The sequence below is a fragment of the Eriocheir sinensis genome, chromosome 38, assembly GCF_024679095.1.
Source record: "Eriocheir sinensis breed Jianghai 21 chromosome 38, ASM2467909v1, whole genome shotgun sequence".
NCBI lineage: Eukaryota > Metazoa > Arthropoda > Malacostraca > Decapoda > Varunidae > Eriocheir > Eriocheir sinensis.
The window spans coordinates 1,141,769-1,161,814 of NC_066546.1; the positions used below are offsets into that span (position 1 = coordinate 1,141,769).

At 38.5% G+C, this 20,046-nt stretch overlaps 1 protein-coding gene across 5 annotated transcripts in view; it reads right to left on the reverse strand.

The window, feature by feature from the left end:
* Window positions 1–20,046, reverse strand: part of LOC127008518 (uncharacterized) — a 117,144-nt gene that overhangs the window by 67,382 nt on the left and 29,716 nt on the right. For all 5 annotated transcript variants that reach the window (XM_050880636.1, XM_050880632.1, XM_050880633.1 and 2 more), the window contains one exon: window positions 5,273–5,558. In XM_050880636.1, the coding sequence (XP_050736593.1) occupies window positions 5,273–5,275 (3 nt within the window). In that variant the 5' untranslated portion in view covers window positions 5,276–5,558. The remainder of the gene's footprint in view (window positions 1–5,272; window positions 5,559–20,046) is intronic.

Below are 20,046 nucleotides of genomic sequence, written 5' to 3' on the forward strand. Positions count from 1 at the left end.
ACATAACTGATCCAAGGTACTTAAACTCATTGACCTCCTCCATTTCTTCACCATTCAAAATTATTTTGCATTCTTTTTCACATTCAATTCCCACTCTATATGGGCATACAAAATCTACAACCTCACTTCTACTTCGCTCACAAACCATCACTTTACTTTTGTTGACATTTACTTTCAGCTTTCTCCTTTTACCTACCCTATCAAAAACAATGACCAAATTTTGTAGGTCACTTTCATTTTCTGCAATGAGCACCGTGTCATCAGCAAACAGTATCAAATTCAGTACACACTTCCTTCTCTCATCTAACAGTCTTACTCCAACTTCTCCAACTTTGCCCTTAATTTCTCTAATGACACCATCCATATAAATATTGAATAACCATGGTGACATGACACACCCTTGTCTTAAGCCCACTTTTATCTCAAAATGTTCACTTGTTTCTCCAGTAATTTTGACACATGCAGATGCATCCTCATAGAAAGACTTTATTGCACTAAGCAGTTTTCCTCCCACACCATAAATCTTTAAAACATCCCACAATGCAATCCAATCAACTCTGTCATAAGCTTTTTCCAAATCCATGAAGGCAGCATATAGTTTCTTTCCTTTTGCTATTATTTTTTCTACTACCATCCTGAAGGCAAATATCTGGTCCACACATCCCCTTCCCTTCCTGAAGCCTCCTTGTTCTTCACTGATTTTCTCTTCTCTAAGTCTTTGCACCTTCTCTATTATGACTTTTCCATATACCTTTCCGGGTATACTCAGGAGACTTATACCTCTATAGCTCCCACATTCCCCTCTCCTGCCCTTCCCCTTGTAAACTGGGACAATGATGGCTTTCGTCCAGTCTGCTGGCACCCACCCCCCTCCCATGCTACTTCACATATCTTGACCATCCGTTCAACAACTACATCTCCTTCACACTTCAACATTTCTGCTGTGGTTCCATCAATTCCTGCTGCCTTTCCATTTTTTAATCTTTTTATTGCCTGATTTACTTCTTCATATGTTATGCTTCTTTCTTTATATACTCCTCCTCTACCTCTACTCAAAACTGCTGCTGTTACAGCTGCTGGACGTCCATCATCAAAATTCATCAAGTTTTTGAAATATTCTCTCCATCTCTCCTTCACAGCTTCCCCATCTTTCAACATCTTTCCATTCTCATCCATAACTTCATTTATTTTACTTGAGGAGATATTTTCTGCATTTCTTTCGTTTTTTACTTCTTTCCAATATGATTTCCTGTTCCCTTTGTATTTTTCACGTACTTTTTCCAAAGTCTTCATCAACTCTTCTTACTTTCTTTTATTGCTTGTTTTAATTTCATTTTGCATTCTCTATATTTCTTTTTCCTTTCCTTTTTTACTTGCTCAGCCACATTTCTTTCTTGAGTTTTCTTAAAAAGTTCCCTTTTCTCTTTTACTATCCTCCTTATCTCTTCTGTCCACCATGAATTTCCTTTTCTTTTCCCATCTCTCACCACTTTCATCCCTAACACTTTTTTTGTTGTAGTTACCATTATTATTATGAGATGTATGCATAAATATACAGAAAAATTTGTGTTATGTGTAGACGACGTGTATCTGTTGAATTGTATTACCTTATATTAGTTGTGATAAACAAATAGATTTGTGAAGGAAAGTGGAGGAGAGAAGGGCAGGACATAAACATAAGATCATGGAAAATATCCCAGATTCACCGGAAATACGCACAGATTTGGAGTAAAAGGTTGAAAGGCCATGCTCCTGGAGGTGGGTCTTGTGTATTTACCTATTTGTAGTCTACAGGGCCCGAGCTAAGCTCTAATAGTCCCGTCTCCATGTCTACATTCATCCAGCCTTTCCTTCATTTATTGGACACTGCTCGCCTCCACTACTTCTTCCCGCAAGCTGTTCCATGTGTGAACACTTCCATGTGGAAAACTATACTTTTTCAAGTCACTCAAACAGGTTCCTTTATTAAGTTTCTTTCCATGTCCTCTTAGCCCGTGTTCTTGCAGTTGAGAAGAGATCATCTCTATCCGCCTCATCAAACTAATTTACCAACTTATACAATGTGATCAGATCTCCTCTCTCCCTTCTTTGTTCCAGTGTCGTCAAGTCCATCTCCTTCAATCTGTCTTCATACGTCATGTTTGAGAGTTCTGGGACCATTTTAGTTGCAATTCTTTGTATCCTTTCCAACTTTCTGATATCCTTCTTTTTGTGAGGCGACCACACAATTGCAGCATATTCAAGTTTTGGTCTTATCAGTGATGTTATAATTTTCTTCATCATTTCCTTGTCCATATAATGGAATGATACCCTTATATTTTGCATCATCCTGCAGGTTTCTCCGAATAACTTGTTTATGTGCTTTTCTGGGGATAGTGTGTCTTGCATCGTTATTCCAAAATCTTTTGTTTCATGTATCACCTCTGAGTTTTCTTCTCCCATCCTGCATGTTTTCCTCAGTCTTTTTTTACTTTTCCCCATTTCCATAACATGACATTTGTTTGCATTAAATTCCCTCTCCCATCACTGGCTCCATCTATATACTCTGTCCAGGTCTTTTTGCAGTTCTTCACAGTCTCCCTCCGTCTTCACTTTTCTTATTAACTTTGCATCGTCTGCAAAAAGACTTGTACAACTTTTTATACCCATCGGCATATCATTTATTTATGTGTGTGTGTGTGTGTGTATTTACCTAGTTGTATTTACCTAGTTGTGAAATACAGGAAAAGAGCCGTACTCGGCTCGTGCTGTCCCGTCTCCATAACACTTATTATCCAGTTTGGCTTTAAATTCATGAATCGTTTTTGCACACACAGTCTCCTTCTCAAGTCCGTTCCATGTTGTTATGCTTCTGTATGGAAAACTGTATTTCTTGATGTCTCTCCTACAGTCGCTCTTCTTCAATTTCTTACCATTGCCTCTTGTTACACTTCTGTCATGTACCACTAGGTCTTCCCTGTCCAATTTCTCCAATCCCTCTTGTATCCTGTACAATGCTATTAGGTCTCCTCTCTCTCTTCTGCTCTCCAGTGTTGTTAGTCCCAATTTCTCCAGTCTTTCTTCATAAGTATGTTCTCTCAGAGTTTCCGGTAATTTAGTCGCTGCTCTTTGTATTCTTTCCAACTTTCTAATTTCTTTCTTCAATCTAGGCGACCACACTAATGCTGCATATTCCAGTCTTGGACGTATCATCGATGTTATTAGTTTCTTCACCATTACTTCATCTAAATATGTAAATGCTGCTTTTATGTTTCAAAGAAGATTGTATGTTTCCCCAGTTATCCGGTCTATATGTTTTCCAAAGGATAACCTGTCTGTTATGATCACTCCCAGATCTTTTGCTTCAGTTTTTTTCATGATTCTTTCATTACTCAGAGAGTAGTTCCCCGATATTCGTCTACTGCTCTTACCAAACTCCATCACGCTACACTTCTCTGTATTGAATGTCATTTACCATTTGCGAGACCATTCGCTTATTCTATCGAGATCTTGGCTCAGGGCTACACAGTCATCTTCATTAGCCACCCTCCTCATTATTTTAGCATTATCAGCAAACATATTCATATAGCTTGTCACCCCTTCTGTCATGTCATTAATATATATTAAAAACATACTCAGAGCCAGGGCTGTAGTGTTCTGTGGATGCCTCCTGTTGCTTCTTCTTCGTTACTTTCTTTTATTTTGGGCTTCTCCTTTTCTTTTCCTGAGCTTCAAAACCTGCCAAAGTACAAGTGTACCTTTGAGGAGCGTTCATGATGCACTAAGTGACTGATTGACTGATTCACTCAACCACACTCTCCAAGGCTTGCTGGCTGCCACTAGAATTTTGCTAGATGCATGATGACACGCTTTTCGTAAAAAAAGGGGAAAAAATTGGACAAAAGGCAAAATGAAACATATATAAGTTTTCTACAGAAAACGGAGGTTTCTGCAGGTGGGGGAACATAAAATTAGTAATACAAATCAATTTATTTGAAAGAGAAAGAATTGTCGCACAGCTGCCAAACTTTCACAGGGAACGTGTGACATGTTCAGCTATTTTATGGAATAACTTTAAAAATTGGGCTGAAATAGTAAAAAATACTAATTTTTGGCAGCGCCTCCCTTTAATCGGTATTTGGACCATGAAAAGGAGAACCCTGAAGAGGCCAAATTAATGAAAGAATCATTGTACATGGATAACATTCAGGGAACTGTGAACAATGAGGATAAATTAATTTTTTTTAGTGAAACAGCAAATAAAATAATGCAAGGGGCAAATATGTCATTGCAGGAATGGACATCCAACTCAACTGAACCGGCCAGGGATGTTACTAAAGTTCTGGGGCTACAATGGGACCCAGGGAGGATGTTCTCAGCATTAAGATTGTAGAGTGGGACACACTGAACAGTAAAAGATCCTTGTTGAGTAATGTCAGCACGGTGTTGCTGGTATAAAGTTTCCTCCCATTTAAGTTTTACTGTCGTAAAATTATTTGAATTACAATAAACTTACCTATTCAAGTATCCCACGTGCTATTTCCCCGAATAGTGAAGCATCATTCCCTGATTACATATGGGATATAACGGGAGGTAAATTTCATATACAAAATTTCCAACATTTGGAATTATTTGTTGCTCTACCTCTCTGTCCCTCCACTTCCATAATCTTCAACATTATATCACCATTTGTCTACTTCTCTCATTACTTTCATTTTCATTCACCCTTTCTCGGCACTCTGGTGTTTGGGGACTGATGAACAGGCAGCGCATAAAGTCCAGACTTCTCACTCTCTACCCGATTCATCTCTCATAATAATAATAATAATAATAATAATAATAATAATAATAAAAATAATAATAAAAATAATAACAATATGCACTGGGATATGATTCCATCAATGTTAGAATGTTATCCTCAATCTCTAACTTTTCTTGAATCATTTCTTCCTAATCTCTCTTCTCTCTCCTGCCTGCTCTTGCTCCTTGTTCCTGCTCATGTACCATTTCCTCAGATTCTGACTTGTCACTTTCCTGTAATACTTTTCCGTCTGTTTTGGTGTCCTTTCCACGTTTTCCCCCCTGCTAGTTTGTGCAGTTTTCTCATCCTTATCTTCCTTCAGTCCTTCCCTATAAATCTATTCCTATAGCCCTCCAACCACGCTAGCCTCCCTGTTCTGGCTATTACCTCCTCAGCCACAGCCTTGCTTGCCTTCCTCTCTTTCACTGTGGAGTGACCTGCAAGACTGCTTCCTGCCCACTCAGCACAACACCTTGCCTTCCAGGTACTCACCATGGCTTATCCAAGCCGTTCTGTTGCACTCCTGTGTGTCCGTCAAAACCTCACTGCACAGCTTCACTACCGGCAGCACCAGGCAGGGTGTATTGTCAGCGCCTTGATACACTGCAGCAAGTAGGAAGCAGCAGCAGCACCACCAGGCAGGGGCAGGGTCCCAAAACACAGTAGCAGCACCAGACAAGGTGTGATGAGTCAGCACATCAGCACAGAGGAGCAGCACAAGGCAGAGGGTGTTGAGTCACAGGGCAAGGCAAGGGGTGGCGAGTCTTACCAAAATCACCTGTAACAATGAAAAAATTGATGTGTAAATTTTGGATGGTGTTTAGAATTTGCCCTGAGTTCATGAGCATTTCATGGAAGATCACATTTGCCAGTGAACCCTATAGGGCCTATACTATGGAACGGACACTTGCCCCAGCCTTGACATTAAGCCGCGATTTTGGAAAATCAACTGCTTTGGTGCGAATTGCCATAACTCCCTTATTTCTGGGGCTACAGAAAAGTTTTTGGTATCAATCGACGGCAAAATAAAAGGGCTATATTTTTTTAATTAGCGACAGGGCTCGAAAACAGACTTGAAAGGGTCAAATATCGAATAAATTCGCAAAAAACGACTGAGAAAAACTTTTTTTGAGTTCCCAACCCTGAAACCCACTCATTTTTTGAGAATTTCAAAAAACTTATTTAACAAATGATTTAGCCCTTCCAATGTGCTTTCCAATATGGTGCATATTATTTCCCTACTCCCAGTAGTTTCCTCCTCGCTAGAGCTCAAAACGTAAACCCTGTCGTGAGCAATTTTGATGAACTCCAGATATTTTGCCATCTTTGTCTAGTGTGGCCTTGCTGTTGCCTCTAGAAGGCTGTAATTTGGCATGTAGCCCCTCTTGGCAATGTAGTCTGACCAACTCGAAGGATTTTTTGATAGCTTGATTCCAAATTCGTCATCGAGCCGTCACTAAATAGCCTGTTTTTCAGTCCTTTTGCTGCGATTCAGACAAATCCTAGTTTTTTGCTTATAACTTTTTTTATTTATTTAATGCTTTCCAATTTTTTTTCTGATTATTAATCTGTATTAAAAAAGCTTTCATTTGCCACCAAGCACGCCTTCCTAGCTTCAGTAGTTTTTGCTCGAGCTCGACCAGAAGTCACGACGAACATTCGCCGAACCTGACTCATTTCACGCACCGCGACAAAAAACCTTCCTGACATAAAAATTCATATATGAACACTTTAATATGTTGACTAACTTGTATTAAAACCACTTTAAGATATCTAAATAAAATATTACTAATTTTTTATAATCATTTCACTATATAAATCAACCTCTATTGAGTGCCTTATTATAATTTTTTTTTTTTAGTATTCAACCATATTTCTTCCCATTTATGAATAACACATTTAATAAGCCTTTTTTTGATACCAAGTATATATATATATATATATATATATATATATATATATATATATATATATATATATATATATATATATATATCAATATATATATATATATATATATATATATATATATATATATATATATATATATATATACAGTCAAACCTCACCATTTGCGCACATATGGGCGGTCTGAAGGTGCGCAAATGGCGAATGCACAAATGGCGAACTTAATAACCTATGGGGAAAAATACATATGGGCGGTCACAGCCCAAAACCCCCCTACCAGCTATAAAAAAAAAAAAAAAAAAAAAAAAACGGGTCTGTTGGCAGGAAATACGTCATACTCACGGCCAATCTCTCGCTTTTTTCTTCCACTGTCCACCTTCTTAATCATTTCCACCTGTGCTATGGTCATCACTGGGTTCTTCCGGGGTTTAGGCTTCAATGACGCTGCGTGCACCATGATGGTGGTGCAAAGTTGAGGCAGAAAACATCGAATAATCGCAGTCACCACGAAACGAGGAGAGGCGATTGGGTTATGGTGGGAAACGACATGTTGTGTACGTTGGCAGTGTTCTTCACTGGCGGCAGAGGGCGCGCGGGTGGTAGACAGCTGTAGCTCGCCAGCGGATGCCATTTTGCTGCCAGAACAGCTCGTAAACGTCCTCAGAAGATCAGCGGATGCCATTTTGCTGCCAGAACAGCTAGAAAACGTCCTCAGAAGATCAACGGACACCATTTTGCTGCCAAAACAGCTAGAATATGTCCTCAGAAGATCAACGGACACCATTTTGCTGCCAAAACAGCTAGAATATGTCCTCAGAAGGTCAACGGACACCATTTTGCTGCCAAAACAGCTAGAATATGTCCTCAGAAGATCAACGGACACCATTTTGCTGCCAGAACAGCTAGAAAACGTCCTCAGATCAGTGGACACCATTTTGCTGCCAGTGAGACGCCGTTACCATAGCGGCGAGGTGCGCAAATGGCAAGACCACCTGCGCAAATCATGGGATGATGGTCGCAAATAAAGGCCGCGCAAATGGCGAGGGCGCAAATGGTGAGTGTGCAAATGGTGAGTGTGCAAATGGTGAGGTTTTACTATATATATATATATATATATATATATATATATATATATATATATATATATATATATATATATATATATATATATATATATATATATATATATATATATATATATATATATATATATATATATATATATATATATATATATATATATATATATATATATATATATATATATATATATACGCTAAATAGGAAGGCAGAGAGGAGGGAGGAGGCAGAGAGGAGGGGAAGGGAGAGAGGAGGAGGAAGGCAGAGAGGAGGAGGGAGGAGGAGGCACAGAGAGGGGGAAGGAGAGAGGAGGAGGCGGGCAATGGACGTTAGGTTGCTCCTGAGTGGCGCCACGGTTAGACTGTGACGTCATGCTTTCCTATTGGCCAGCAGCTCACTCAGGGATGACTGCTATTGGTCGAGATTTTCTCATAGCAACATTATCCTAAAAAAAAAAATTCACGTGCCGCCACACTGCAGTGTTGCCAGATTGGGCTACTTATCGCAAATTGGTCTCCTTTTTGGTCTTCTGTTCTATTAAATTGCGCCGTTTGCGTCTTGCTGCAAGGTCTTGTCTCATTTCTTTCATTAAAAAGAAAGAAAAAACATGTTTTATATGACGTGTCAGAGGTGACTTCTAAATGCATATTTTCCCATAGGGTTATAGTCCCGCGGTTTCAAGTCCGGGAACGAAATACTTCTGACGGGATGACTGTATATATATATATATATATATATATATATATATATATATATATATATATATATATATATATATATATATATACAGTAAAACCCGGATTATCCGAAAGCGGATTATCCGAAAAACCGGATTATCCAAAATTGATCTGGATAATGCAATTAAAAAATTTTTTTTTTCTATACTAAAACGTTATAAAACATCTAAAATAAATAAAAGTAACTACATATGTACTATATTAACACATTTAAAATTGATAAGAACAGTTAAAATGAATATGCTTTCTAATGCGTATCAAATAGCTTGTAACGAATAGATCAATGTATTAGACAAAAACATTAAACAAACTCTCAACAACACCACGTCTTCCCAGCAAGGACGTAGGTGCGAACGAACAAACTACTGCGACTACTCTCACACAAGACAACGACACAAACACGACTCCCTCTCCACTCCATGCCACATTCCCTTCCAACATACGAAAGGGCGCGATAATATGAGTCATCATACTGTCTCCACCTGCACGATGCACGATGTTTAGCGAAGCGTGTGTTTGTTTGGTTTCATTGTTTACATCGTCAGTCGGCGTCACACACTTCACACTGGGCAGTCGCATGCGTTCTACCTGTTGCCGACCTCACTTCTTTCTACATCACCATGCCGAAAGAAACCGAAAAGGAAGAAAGTCGATCAAACTATCAAATGGCGGCCATAAATCCGGATTATCCGAAAATCGGCTTATCCGAAGAGGCTTCCCCTTCCATTTTCGATAAATGGGGTTTTACTGTATATATATAATATATATATATATATATATATATATATATATATATATATATATATATATATATATATATATATATATATATATATATATATATATATATATATATATATATATATATATATATATATATATATATATATATATATATATATATATATATATATATATATATATATATATATATATATATATATATATATATATATATATATATATATATATATATATATATATATATATCTAAATACAAGGTTACTATTTTCATAATCATTTCACTATATAAATCAACCTATATTAAGGGTATTTTTTGAATATATTTAAAATCGAGTACATGTTTTTCACTTAGCGTGGCTGAAACCCTAAATTACCATGTGGTGAGGTTTGTTTTAAAATTAAAACCCCTCCCTGGGGGCTTTTACATAGCCGGACATGTGCGTGCTCGCCGCATAGGTCAACATATGCAGTATCTTTCGTATATACGTAAAAATTGCATTAAAATATTTTATTTCTCTGTAAATTTGGTCATCCGTCATCCTCTCTTCACATGGAAAGGCAGGGGAGGAAGCGAGGCACCACCGTGCCAGTGTCAAGCGAGACACAGATGGGGAGAGCACATCGTACTTTTCTCTCCTCTCCAGCCAAAAAAACGTACTTACAAATGATGTACAAGCGCAAGGCAACCAGAAAAAGTCACCAACATCAAAAGGGCTTATGGAGCGGCCAAGCCTCAGAAAACAAGCAAGAGAGTAGCGTAGAAGTAAGGCACTCCCCTGGCACTCCTGCTATGCGGGAGTGCCGCGGGATCAGATGCCTTATCATTCTCCAGTAGGTCAACAAGGTATACACAATAATATGTGAAAATTCCATGCCAATCAAATAAATACAAATGGCAGAACAGAAATGAAATGGAAAAAAATCTTTAGGAGCCAATATCTCAAAAATTAGTTTTTAAAATTAAAAAAAAATCACAAAATCAGTAAAAAGTCTGATCGACTTTTGTTACGTATCAGTTAAAACTACATCTAAAGGGCAATTTTTTGTTGGGAATAGATTTTCAATAAAGTCAAAAGAAAATGCAACACAGTGGAGAAAATAATGAGACAAAACATTGTAATTTTTTTTTTTAAGACAAAACAAAAAATCAAAAAGTTACTTCCAACAAAATGTAGATTGGTAAACAAAGTTTATATGGTATGTTTTTTCAAACCGATTAACAGAAAAATAAAGTCTGTGAAACAAAACAAAAAAAAAGCTTTGTTTGAGTCTCCTAAACTTCACAGGATTTAATGAAATTCACAGAATATCATTCCCTTTCACCTACAAACAACATACTAATATTTCAAAGCAATTGGACGTACCTTATGCGCAGGAGGGCCCCCCGTAGTCGCCCCCATAAGGGCTTTAATATTCATGTTATTTATATATATATATATATATATATATATATATATATATATATATATATATATATATATATATATATATATATATATATATATATATATATATATATATATATAATAAAAAATTAAAAAATAACATGTATTATAAGCCCCTTAATATAGGTTGATTTATAAAGTGAAATGATTATAAAAAAATAGTAACTTTACTTTAGTTTTTATTTAGATATCTTAAAGTGGTTTTAATACAAGTTAGTAAACATATTAAAGTGTTCATATATGAATTTTTATGCAGATATATTAATTTTTGTGGTGTCAGGAAGGTTTTTATCAGCGCGCGGTGAAATGAGTCAGATTCGGCGAATGTTCGCTGTGACTTCTGGTAAAACTACTGAAGCTAGGAAGGAGTGCTTGGTGGCAAATGAAAGCTCTTTTAAACAGATTAATAATCAGAAAAAGAAAAAATTGGAAAGCATTATATAAATAAAAAAGTTATAAGCAAAAAACTAGGACATGTCCAAATTGCAGCAAAAGGGCCGAAAAACAGGCTATTTTGTGACGGCTCGACAACAAACTTGAAATTGAGCTATCAAAAGATCCTTCAAGTTGGTCAAACTACATTGCCAAGAGGGGTTACATGCCCAATTACAGCCTTCTAGAGGCAATAGCAAGGCCACACTAGACAAAAACGGCAAAGTGTCTGGAGGTCGTCAAAATCGCTCTCGACAGGGTTTACGTTTTGAGCTCTAGCGACGAAACTACTGGGAGTAGGGAAATGTTATGCATCATATTGGAAAGCACATTGGCAGGGTTAAACCATTTGTTAAGTAAGTTTTTTGAAATGCTCAAAAAATGAGTGGGTTTCAAGGTTGGGAACTCAAAAATAGTTTTTTTTCAGTCTTTTTTTGAGAATTTATTTGATATTTGACTCTTTCGAGTCAGTTTTTGAGCCCAGTCGCTTATTAAAAAAAAATATAGTCCTTTCATTTTACCGTCGATTGATACCAAAAACTTTACTGTAGCCCCAGAAATAAGTGAGTTATTTGGTGATTTGCACCAAAGTGGTTGATTTTCCAAAATTTGCGGCTTAATGACAAGGGTGCCACAAAATCAAAAGAGTAAGCCGTCCATTACTTGATATGTCACTGCATTTGCAGATTCACAAACTTGAGAATTTTCCAAAGATGAAAAGCAGTAAAGTCACAGCCGCTGCCCCATAAACTCACGTCAATTGTGGCGGTGGCTGTTTACCGCCCAACTGCACCACATTCATAACCCCCACCACCTTTATCACCGCCACCACCTTCATCTCCACTACCACCACCTTTATCACCACCATCACCTTCATCACAACCACCACCTTCATCACCACCATCAACTTCATCACCACCATGGACATGTTTACAGATACTACATAGAAATTTAAATTTACGCGGGAGACGGCACTAGGGGGAACCGACCCTTAGTCAGCGGTGGGAGTCTTGTGACGCAAGACCACCTGCTCAAATGGTGGGACGGTGGCCGCAAATTAAGGCCGCGCAAATGGCGAGGGCACAAATGATGAGATTTTTAGCAAATTCAAAATCACAGAAAACAATGCACACCCAAGAACATTCAATGCACCAATACACACAGCATGCAGAGTACTCAGATAAGAAATAAGCATGTCTTCATAATAAGGACATTCAATGCACCAATACACACAGCATGCAGAGTACTCAGATAAGAAATAAGCATGTCTTCTTCATAACAAGAACATTCAATGCACCAATACACACACCATGCAGAGTACTCAGATAAGAAATAAGCATGTCTTCATAATAAGGACATTCAATGCACCAATACACACAGCATGCAGAGTACTCAGATAAGAAATAAGCATGTCTTCATAATAAGGACATTCAATGCACCAATACACACAGCATGCAGAGTACTCAGATAAGAAATAAGCATGTCTTCTTCATAACAAGAACATTCAATGCACCAATACACACACCATGCAGAGTACTCAGATAAGAAATAAGCATGTCTTCTTCATAACAAGGACATTCAATGCACCAATACACACAGCATGCAGAGTACTCAGATAAGAAATAAGCATGTCTTCTTCATAACAAGAACATTCAATGCACCAATACACACAGCATGCAGAGTACTCAGATAAGAAATAAGCATGTCTTCTTCATAAGCACTATCACAGTGGGTGCATGGAGGAATCAGTGGGAAAGATGAGGTTATTGGCTGAATGTTAAAAACAGATATCCTAAGAGTACATGTTCATTGCATGTCATTCTCTTCGTATATATGTAAAGGGTATTAATCCGTAAGTGCACCCATCCAGCACCAAATGACACCTTTGTGATATATAAAGTATTAGGTTACTATAGGTAGTGGTGGGCACGGTTCCATTAATCTGCTAACAGCTAATTAGCAAAGCTAAATTTTTCATTAGCTGCTTAGTGTTTTCACTAACTTTGGAAACGGTCAGCGGACCATTTAGCTTCCACTAAATGTAGTTCCTCCTCCGCTAACTTCAAGGGGAGCGTCTGCCATGTTCTAAGATATTATCAGAGGATCACCATTTTCTCACAGGTGATGTGTACCTTGAGTAGGAACATCATGTACAGTTTTGGTGAAGATTTGTTGAAAAAAAAAATTATTAATTTTTTTTCAAAAATTTCAAAATTTTGAAATTGAAAAAAAGCATATTTAGAGTTTAGATAGCTCAAAAATAAAAACACCACTGGAACGGGCATACAAAATAAGTGTATTCCTAGAGATTACTTTTCCATTTTCTTTTTTTTTTCTTTTTTTTTGTTTCTTCAAAGTTTAAACTTAGAAAATTTATATAAACATTTTGATGATGTTTATCCAGATTCTGATCACTAGCATTTATAGCTAATTTTTTTCTCTTTCCAACGCTATCTTTATGTTTGTGCTAGGTCCATAAATAACTTAGAAATATCAAATAAATGCGCTGTAGACCCTGTTTTGAGAAAACGAAGAAAACTAAATTTATCGATCGCCCATCGATTCTGCTCTCCGATGACACTGTATTGGTAATGAATGTCAATGTAACTCTAACCCTGTGTAACCACAACATCTTAGTGCAAATTAGCATTGCATTTACAGTTGTTGTGTCCCATATTTTCCTCCTTGTCGGAGGTATTACTTGGTATCAGAAGACGCCACCGTCCTAATTGTAGCCAGGTTTTGGGAATAGAAATCACCATGCTGATTTTCTGCAATTGGTGTTTTCTTCAGTCTCTTCATGGCCCTTGTTCTTTGGTGCATTTGCATATCATTTTTTTTGCGTTTCAAACCCTTTTCGATGTCTGGGTTTGTCCCGAAGAGTTTGGTTAGAGGCTGCTCTTCTGCACAATATTATGTTCCAGGGTAGCAAGCTGAGTGATAAACTTTACCCTGTAGTAGCCAAAAATTGACATAAAAGCACTGATTCATGTATGCATATTTTGGCCAGCAGAAGCGCCTATGGCAACACTACCAGATATTTAAAGGGCCGCCAGAGACGCCAGGATTTAAATTTTAAAAACTAACCTCGCCACATGACACCCCATTGTATCCCTGGTATGATGAGCCCATAAAGTGAATTTCGAGGAATTAAAATATTCATCCCCTTAAGTCCACAAAAAAATTCATACAGGTTTGTTTTTGTCCGTTGTGGGCAGACAGCACCAGTTGAGCCACATGGCGCAATAATTCCAGGGCTTCCACTTTTGGGTAAATTAAGCCTTAAAGTAGGGTAACTGGACAATCATTAGGGAAGCTTTTTCGTATTTAAGGGTAATCACCTTCCATTTCCAACTCTTTGGACTTGGGATTTAATAACAAGAATTCAATATTTTCCACCTGACAAGAAATAAACTTCAAATAATAAAAATAAAAGTGTCAGTTATGGAAAAAAGTTAAAAAAACGTAAATTTGCAGATCTTGGGTAAAATATACGGATTTAGGATAAACTGGAGGCTTCTTTCTCTTCTCTTCTTGTTGTTACTTGTTGGGCTCTTTGTTCAGTTCAGCTGCAATGTTGTCACCGTGTAGTCGCGTTCATTATTGTTGCCTTGTTTATCATTATCAACATCATGAAAGGTGACCCGAGTGAGGACGTTTTTGTTCCGCCTGAGGATGCTGACCCTGTTAAGGAGCCGGCAGCAGCTGTGGGTGAGGCGGAGGACACTCAAGCTGACGGCCAGGAGTCCCAGAAGTCCAGCACTCGTGGCCCCACCTGGAGAAGTACTTTGTCTGTATGGAAAAAGTTAGTCCTATTCTAAACCTCTTAATCCTCTTCCATTTCCTCTTAATCCTCTTCCAAACCTCTGAAGATGAAATGGAAGAAGATTAAGAGGAATTTAGAGGAGGATTGAGAGGTTTAGAAGAGGATTAATCCTTTTCCATTTCCTCTTGACCCTTTCCATACTGTGACAAAACAATCCAGTTGGACCCCTTCAAAATAATAATAGTAGAGGTTTATACATTTTTGTGATCCTTAGGGACTATGGATACCATTTCTGGATAATAGCATCAAAATTAGGCTGTGCATTTTTTTTTATTAGCATATTGCCAAGATGGCCATCGCCGATACCTTGCACAACAGGTACATGGCATATCTCAAGAACTAATTGACCGATTTTGAAGTTCTCGGAGTCAGTCTCATGTTTTTTTATGATGCTGAATCGACTTATGAGGTGTTTGAATCGATTTGAGGTCGATATCATGTGATGAGGTGAAGTTAAAGGTTATTTCTGGCAAAGCGCATGAATTATATTGTGTTGAACATTCCTTGTCCAATTTTAAAGGAATTTTGTGTCAGTAATCGTGTTTAAAGTCACAATATTTATTTTGTATTAAGCTTTATCTTTTAAGTGCATACACAGTGTACACATATAAAACATTAAATCAGTACTCACTAACGTTACCATAATCATCTTAAACAGCATCGTTATTTTGAGCACTCCCATTTACATCATCTACATCATCATCCCAATTTTCATCAGTGTCATTCTCCTCTACATCACATTTCCTAGTCAACGGATTCATGCATGATGACCCACTTTCACATGCACAAAAGATATTGCAACCTATTCTACTACACTTACAGATGTCACCTTTACAATGGGATGCCTCACACCGACAACAAGAAACTGGCGAGGTGTTGAGAGGTAAGGGGCCAGGCTAACCCCGCAGCCACCACTACCCATCGGCCAGTTTTAAGTGGAAATTCTAAAGCGGCGATCACCGCCATTGGTAACGATCAACACAAACAAAACAACTGTGAAAGCGGCCCTAGGACTTCATCTAGGGCCAGCTTAGTACCTGATGAGACTGTCCTGGGTTTGAGGAAAGTCCCTTCTTCTTCTCTGTTGCTGTAAGTGTTGGTGGTACACCTGACAAGGCTTCACGCCAGTGGGCCACCTGGTAATGTGCTCGCCTGATGTTTTCTAAGGCTGCTTCTGACGTAGGTGGGATAGTGCACAGTTTGATCGTGATCCCAGAGCCAATCTTCTTCTTCTACATTTAGGTATGACAATCTGTCATGCTTCTGCAAATTGAATAGTATGTTTTACCAAAACAGGCACACAGGAATGCTGCTGCAGATGTTAAGAACTTCATCCAACTCTGCTGTAGTGTCACCTACAATAGAGAGAGCCTCTGAATTGATGATCTGTAGAACCTTAAATGCTCGTTTTTTCCCAATGCCATAGGTGGCAGCAACAGTGTCTAACCCAGTCAAGGCGTGAAGTGGCAGAATGAACTTTGAAGCACATGAGTGCTTTTCAGCTGTTGCTTTAACATCAACTACTGCCCATCCAACTTGCGGTGAGCTCATCTACAAGGCACTTCTGCATTTCTGTGAAACGTAAAGATATAAAAGAAAATCAAACACATCAGTATCATCAGAAATGACCTTGACGTTTTCTTGCCAGAGACAGCGTGATATTGCATGCAGAGCAATTATGGGATCAGGTTCCTCATGACTGGACATGAAGTCTACATGTTCAGTCCTCACTCCATTCTTAATTTCAATTGGCACGTCCTTCACACCTGCTATGGTGAGACTGTGTCCATTTAGAGTAGCTGGGATGTAGAACTCGGGATCCATGAGATCTTCTGCAATCATTTTTTAGTTGAATTTTGTTTTTGGTGACACCAAGGATGCTCTGCTGGGGAGGCGCAGCCATATCACCTCTGAGAATGTGGACTCTGCTCATACCCTGTTTCTCTTGTCGTTGTCTTTGAAATACCTATCAAAGACAGACAAAGCATTGTCCACCATCAAAGACTGCATTGCATACACTCTTAAGGCATTGATGAACATTTGTATCTCCCCTGTTGACCAGTTTATGGTCCACAGTAGTGCAGATACATCAAAGATGACTATGTCTGTCTGCAGGGTTGAGCAGTCAGAGATGGTCACTTGAGGAGAAGTTTTACGAGTTGATTTCTTGGCAACGCGCATTAGCCCTGCAGAGTCGAACATGGATGAGGGATAGGCAGCGAGCTCTGTCTTCAAACAGGAGTCGATATTGATCTCCCTGTTACTTGGCATTAGTCCTATAATTCTTGCATAGATCATGTTTTGGTCATATAGTTTGTTCTCACCAAGCAATACATGTTTTTTTCTCGGACTCAAGGCAATGTGTCATAGAATCCAGTGGGCCAACTCTTCCAAAAATCATTCAGTATGTTTCTCCCAATGTTCAAGGCATACTGTGACTTTGATACGGAAAGTAGGGATTCATTCTCTTTACTCCGAAAGGTTCATGGCCAGAACATGAATACTGTCCGCTACTCTACGTACCTAGAGTCTGTATGAAGGTGATGTTTGCACAATATTTTTTACTTCATGTTTTACACTGTCCTCACAGGCACAACATATTCATTCTCTGAAAGGAAGGAAAAAAACTTACGTTTATGCTATGTAGCCTATACATGTGGTATTCTGAGTTGTGATATTACCTCCCCCCCCCCCCCGACCTACACGATACCGTGTAATATCGACCTTGAATTGATTCAAACACCTCATAAGTCGATTCAGCATCATAAAAAAAAACATGAGATTGACTCCAAGAACTTCAAAATCGGTCCATTAGCTCTTGAGATATGCCACGTACCTGTTGTGCAAGGTATCGGCGATGGCCATCTTGGCAATATGCTAATAAAAAAAATGACCAGCCTGATTTTGATGTTATCCAGAAATGGTACCTATAGTCCCTAGGGATCACAAAAATGTATAAATCTCTACTATTATTATTTTGAAGGAGTTCAACTGTCTTTCTTCCCGACTAAAAGGGATAAATCAAGAGATATGACGAACGCCAATGTCTTGTATTTCCAGTGCGTCATGTGCCACCCCAAGGGGACCATCATTGATGGACAGACATCAAGCCTTTACAACTTGAAGTTACATGTCAAGAGGAAACACCCAGCGCATGCCAACCAGTCTGAGAAGAGCATCTAGGCTGGCTCTCTTCGTGGGAAAAACAGGCAATCTCCTCCTGGTAGTGACAGTAGCACCCTGCAAAGAAAAGACGCCAGCCTACCATTGGCAAGGCGTTTGGTCAATCAGCTGCTGGCACTAGTGTCTGTCAGTCTGCGGTGGACACAAAGATTGTGGACCTGTTCATCTGCAACGTACTTCCACTGGACATAGTGGAGTCCCTCATTTGTGTATCTAAAGTGATCCCCTACCCCCAGCTGTGTGGGGGAGCAGTCCTGTGTAGTGTGTCATCACTCATCACATATCTTATCAGTAATAAGATTTTGTCTTTCTGCAGTGCTATTAACTTATTCACTTAATATAATCCTTAGTATTATTTACATTTATGTATCTAAATTGATCCACTATTCCCAGCTGTGTTGGGGAGCAGTCCTGTTTAGTGTGTCATCAGATATCTTATCAGATTTTGTCTTTCTGTACTGCTATTGCAAGTTCATATATAAGGCTTAAATAAAGATTATGTTGAATTTAATTTGTTTATTTGTGCACATCTTTATCATCATCTGTAGACGCAGTATATGTTTGATGCATCGGTAAAACTAGAGTAACACAACAGTATGTGATAGCTTGGAAAGGCTAGCAATGCCATGGGAGCAATAATGGAGGCACGTAGTGATTCGCAATATTTACCCTAACTTTTTAGTTAGTGGTGCCCACCACTGATTATGGGTTATAAAGCTGACTGAAAAAGTCCATCATACCAGGAGGTGAGGAACAGAGTGGTGCAGGGCAGGGCTGGGCAGTGAGCCCCGACCTGCACCCCCACCCCCGGTTTGACGAAACTTTTAAAGTCAGTTTTATAACCTCAAGTAACTTAACCTAACCTACTCATCCCTAACCAAACTTAACCTAACCTGACCTAAGCTCCCTCAATGGTAGCTGGAGCGAGTGGCTGTTGCGCTTTCAAGTAATAATCAAGCAATGACAATGACCTATCTGTGAACAGTGTCTGGCAGGGAGTGATCAGGCAGTATATTGTCAAATATTCCAATTACGTCAGAATTACCACAAAGATACTTTAATTACCTTAAAAATCTTATTACCTCAATTACCCTGAATGAGTTGAGATTACACTGATGTGATATGGGGTCACATCCAACACACTAGACTTGTTCCTCACAAACAACATTTCTTTAGTCACGTACATGAGTACTGGCAGGTCTCAGTGACCATGACATGGTTCTCATTGATGCAAACATTAGACCAACAACACAAAAACAACTACCCAGGAACATTTATTTATGCAACAGAGCCGATATGGGTGCCATAACTCAAGACTTAGCTGATTTTAGAGACTTTTTCCTCGACACAGACCCAATGGCCAATTCTGTTGAGGCAAATTGGACCAGACTACGAGACTTTATACATGACACAATGGACAAACACATAACCAAGAAAACTATCACACAAAACCGGTCATTACCAAGGTACAATAAACAATTGAAAAGACTACACAGAAACAAGGTAAAGGCATACAACACAGCAAAATTTTACAAGGATACAGAACACTGGGAACACTACAAAAACATACAGAAAACACTACAAAAAGAAACTAAACAAGCAGAAAATATATACACATCCACTTTTCTCACAAACAGCACACAAAACCACAAGAAATTCTACAGCTTCCTCAAAGCACGCAGACCGGACTCGACCGGAATTACAACACTACTATACAACGGTTCCTTGGCTATACACACAAGATAAAGCCAACACACTTAACAAACAATTACAATCTGTTTTTACACAAGAACATGCAAACTTGCCAGACATACCAACATCACCACGCCCAACAATTGTTGATTTCCAGAAAGCGTTTGATAAAGTCCCGCATCATAAATTACTTTACAAATTAAAGCAAATAGGTATTGA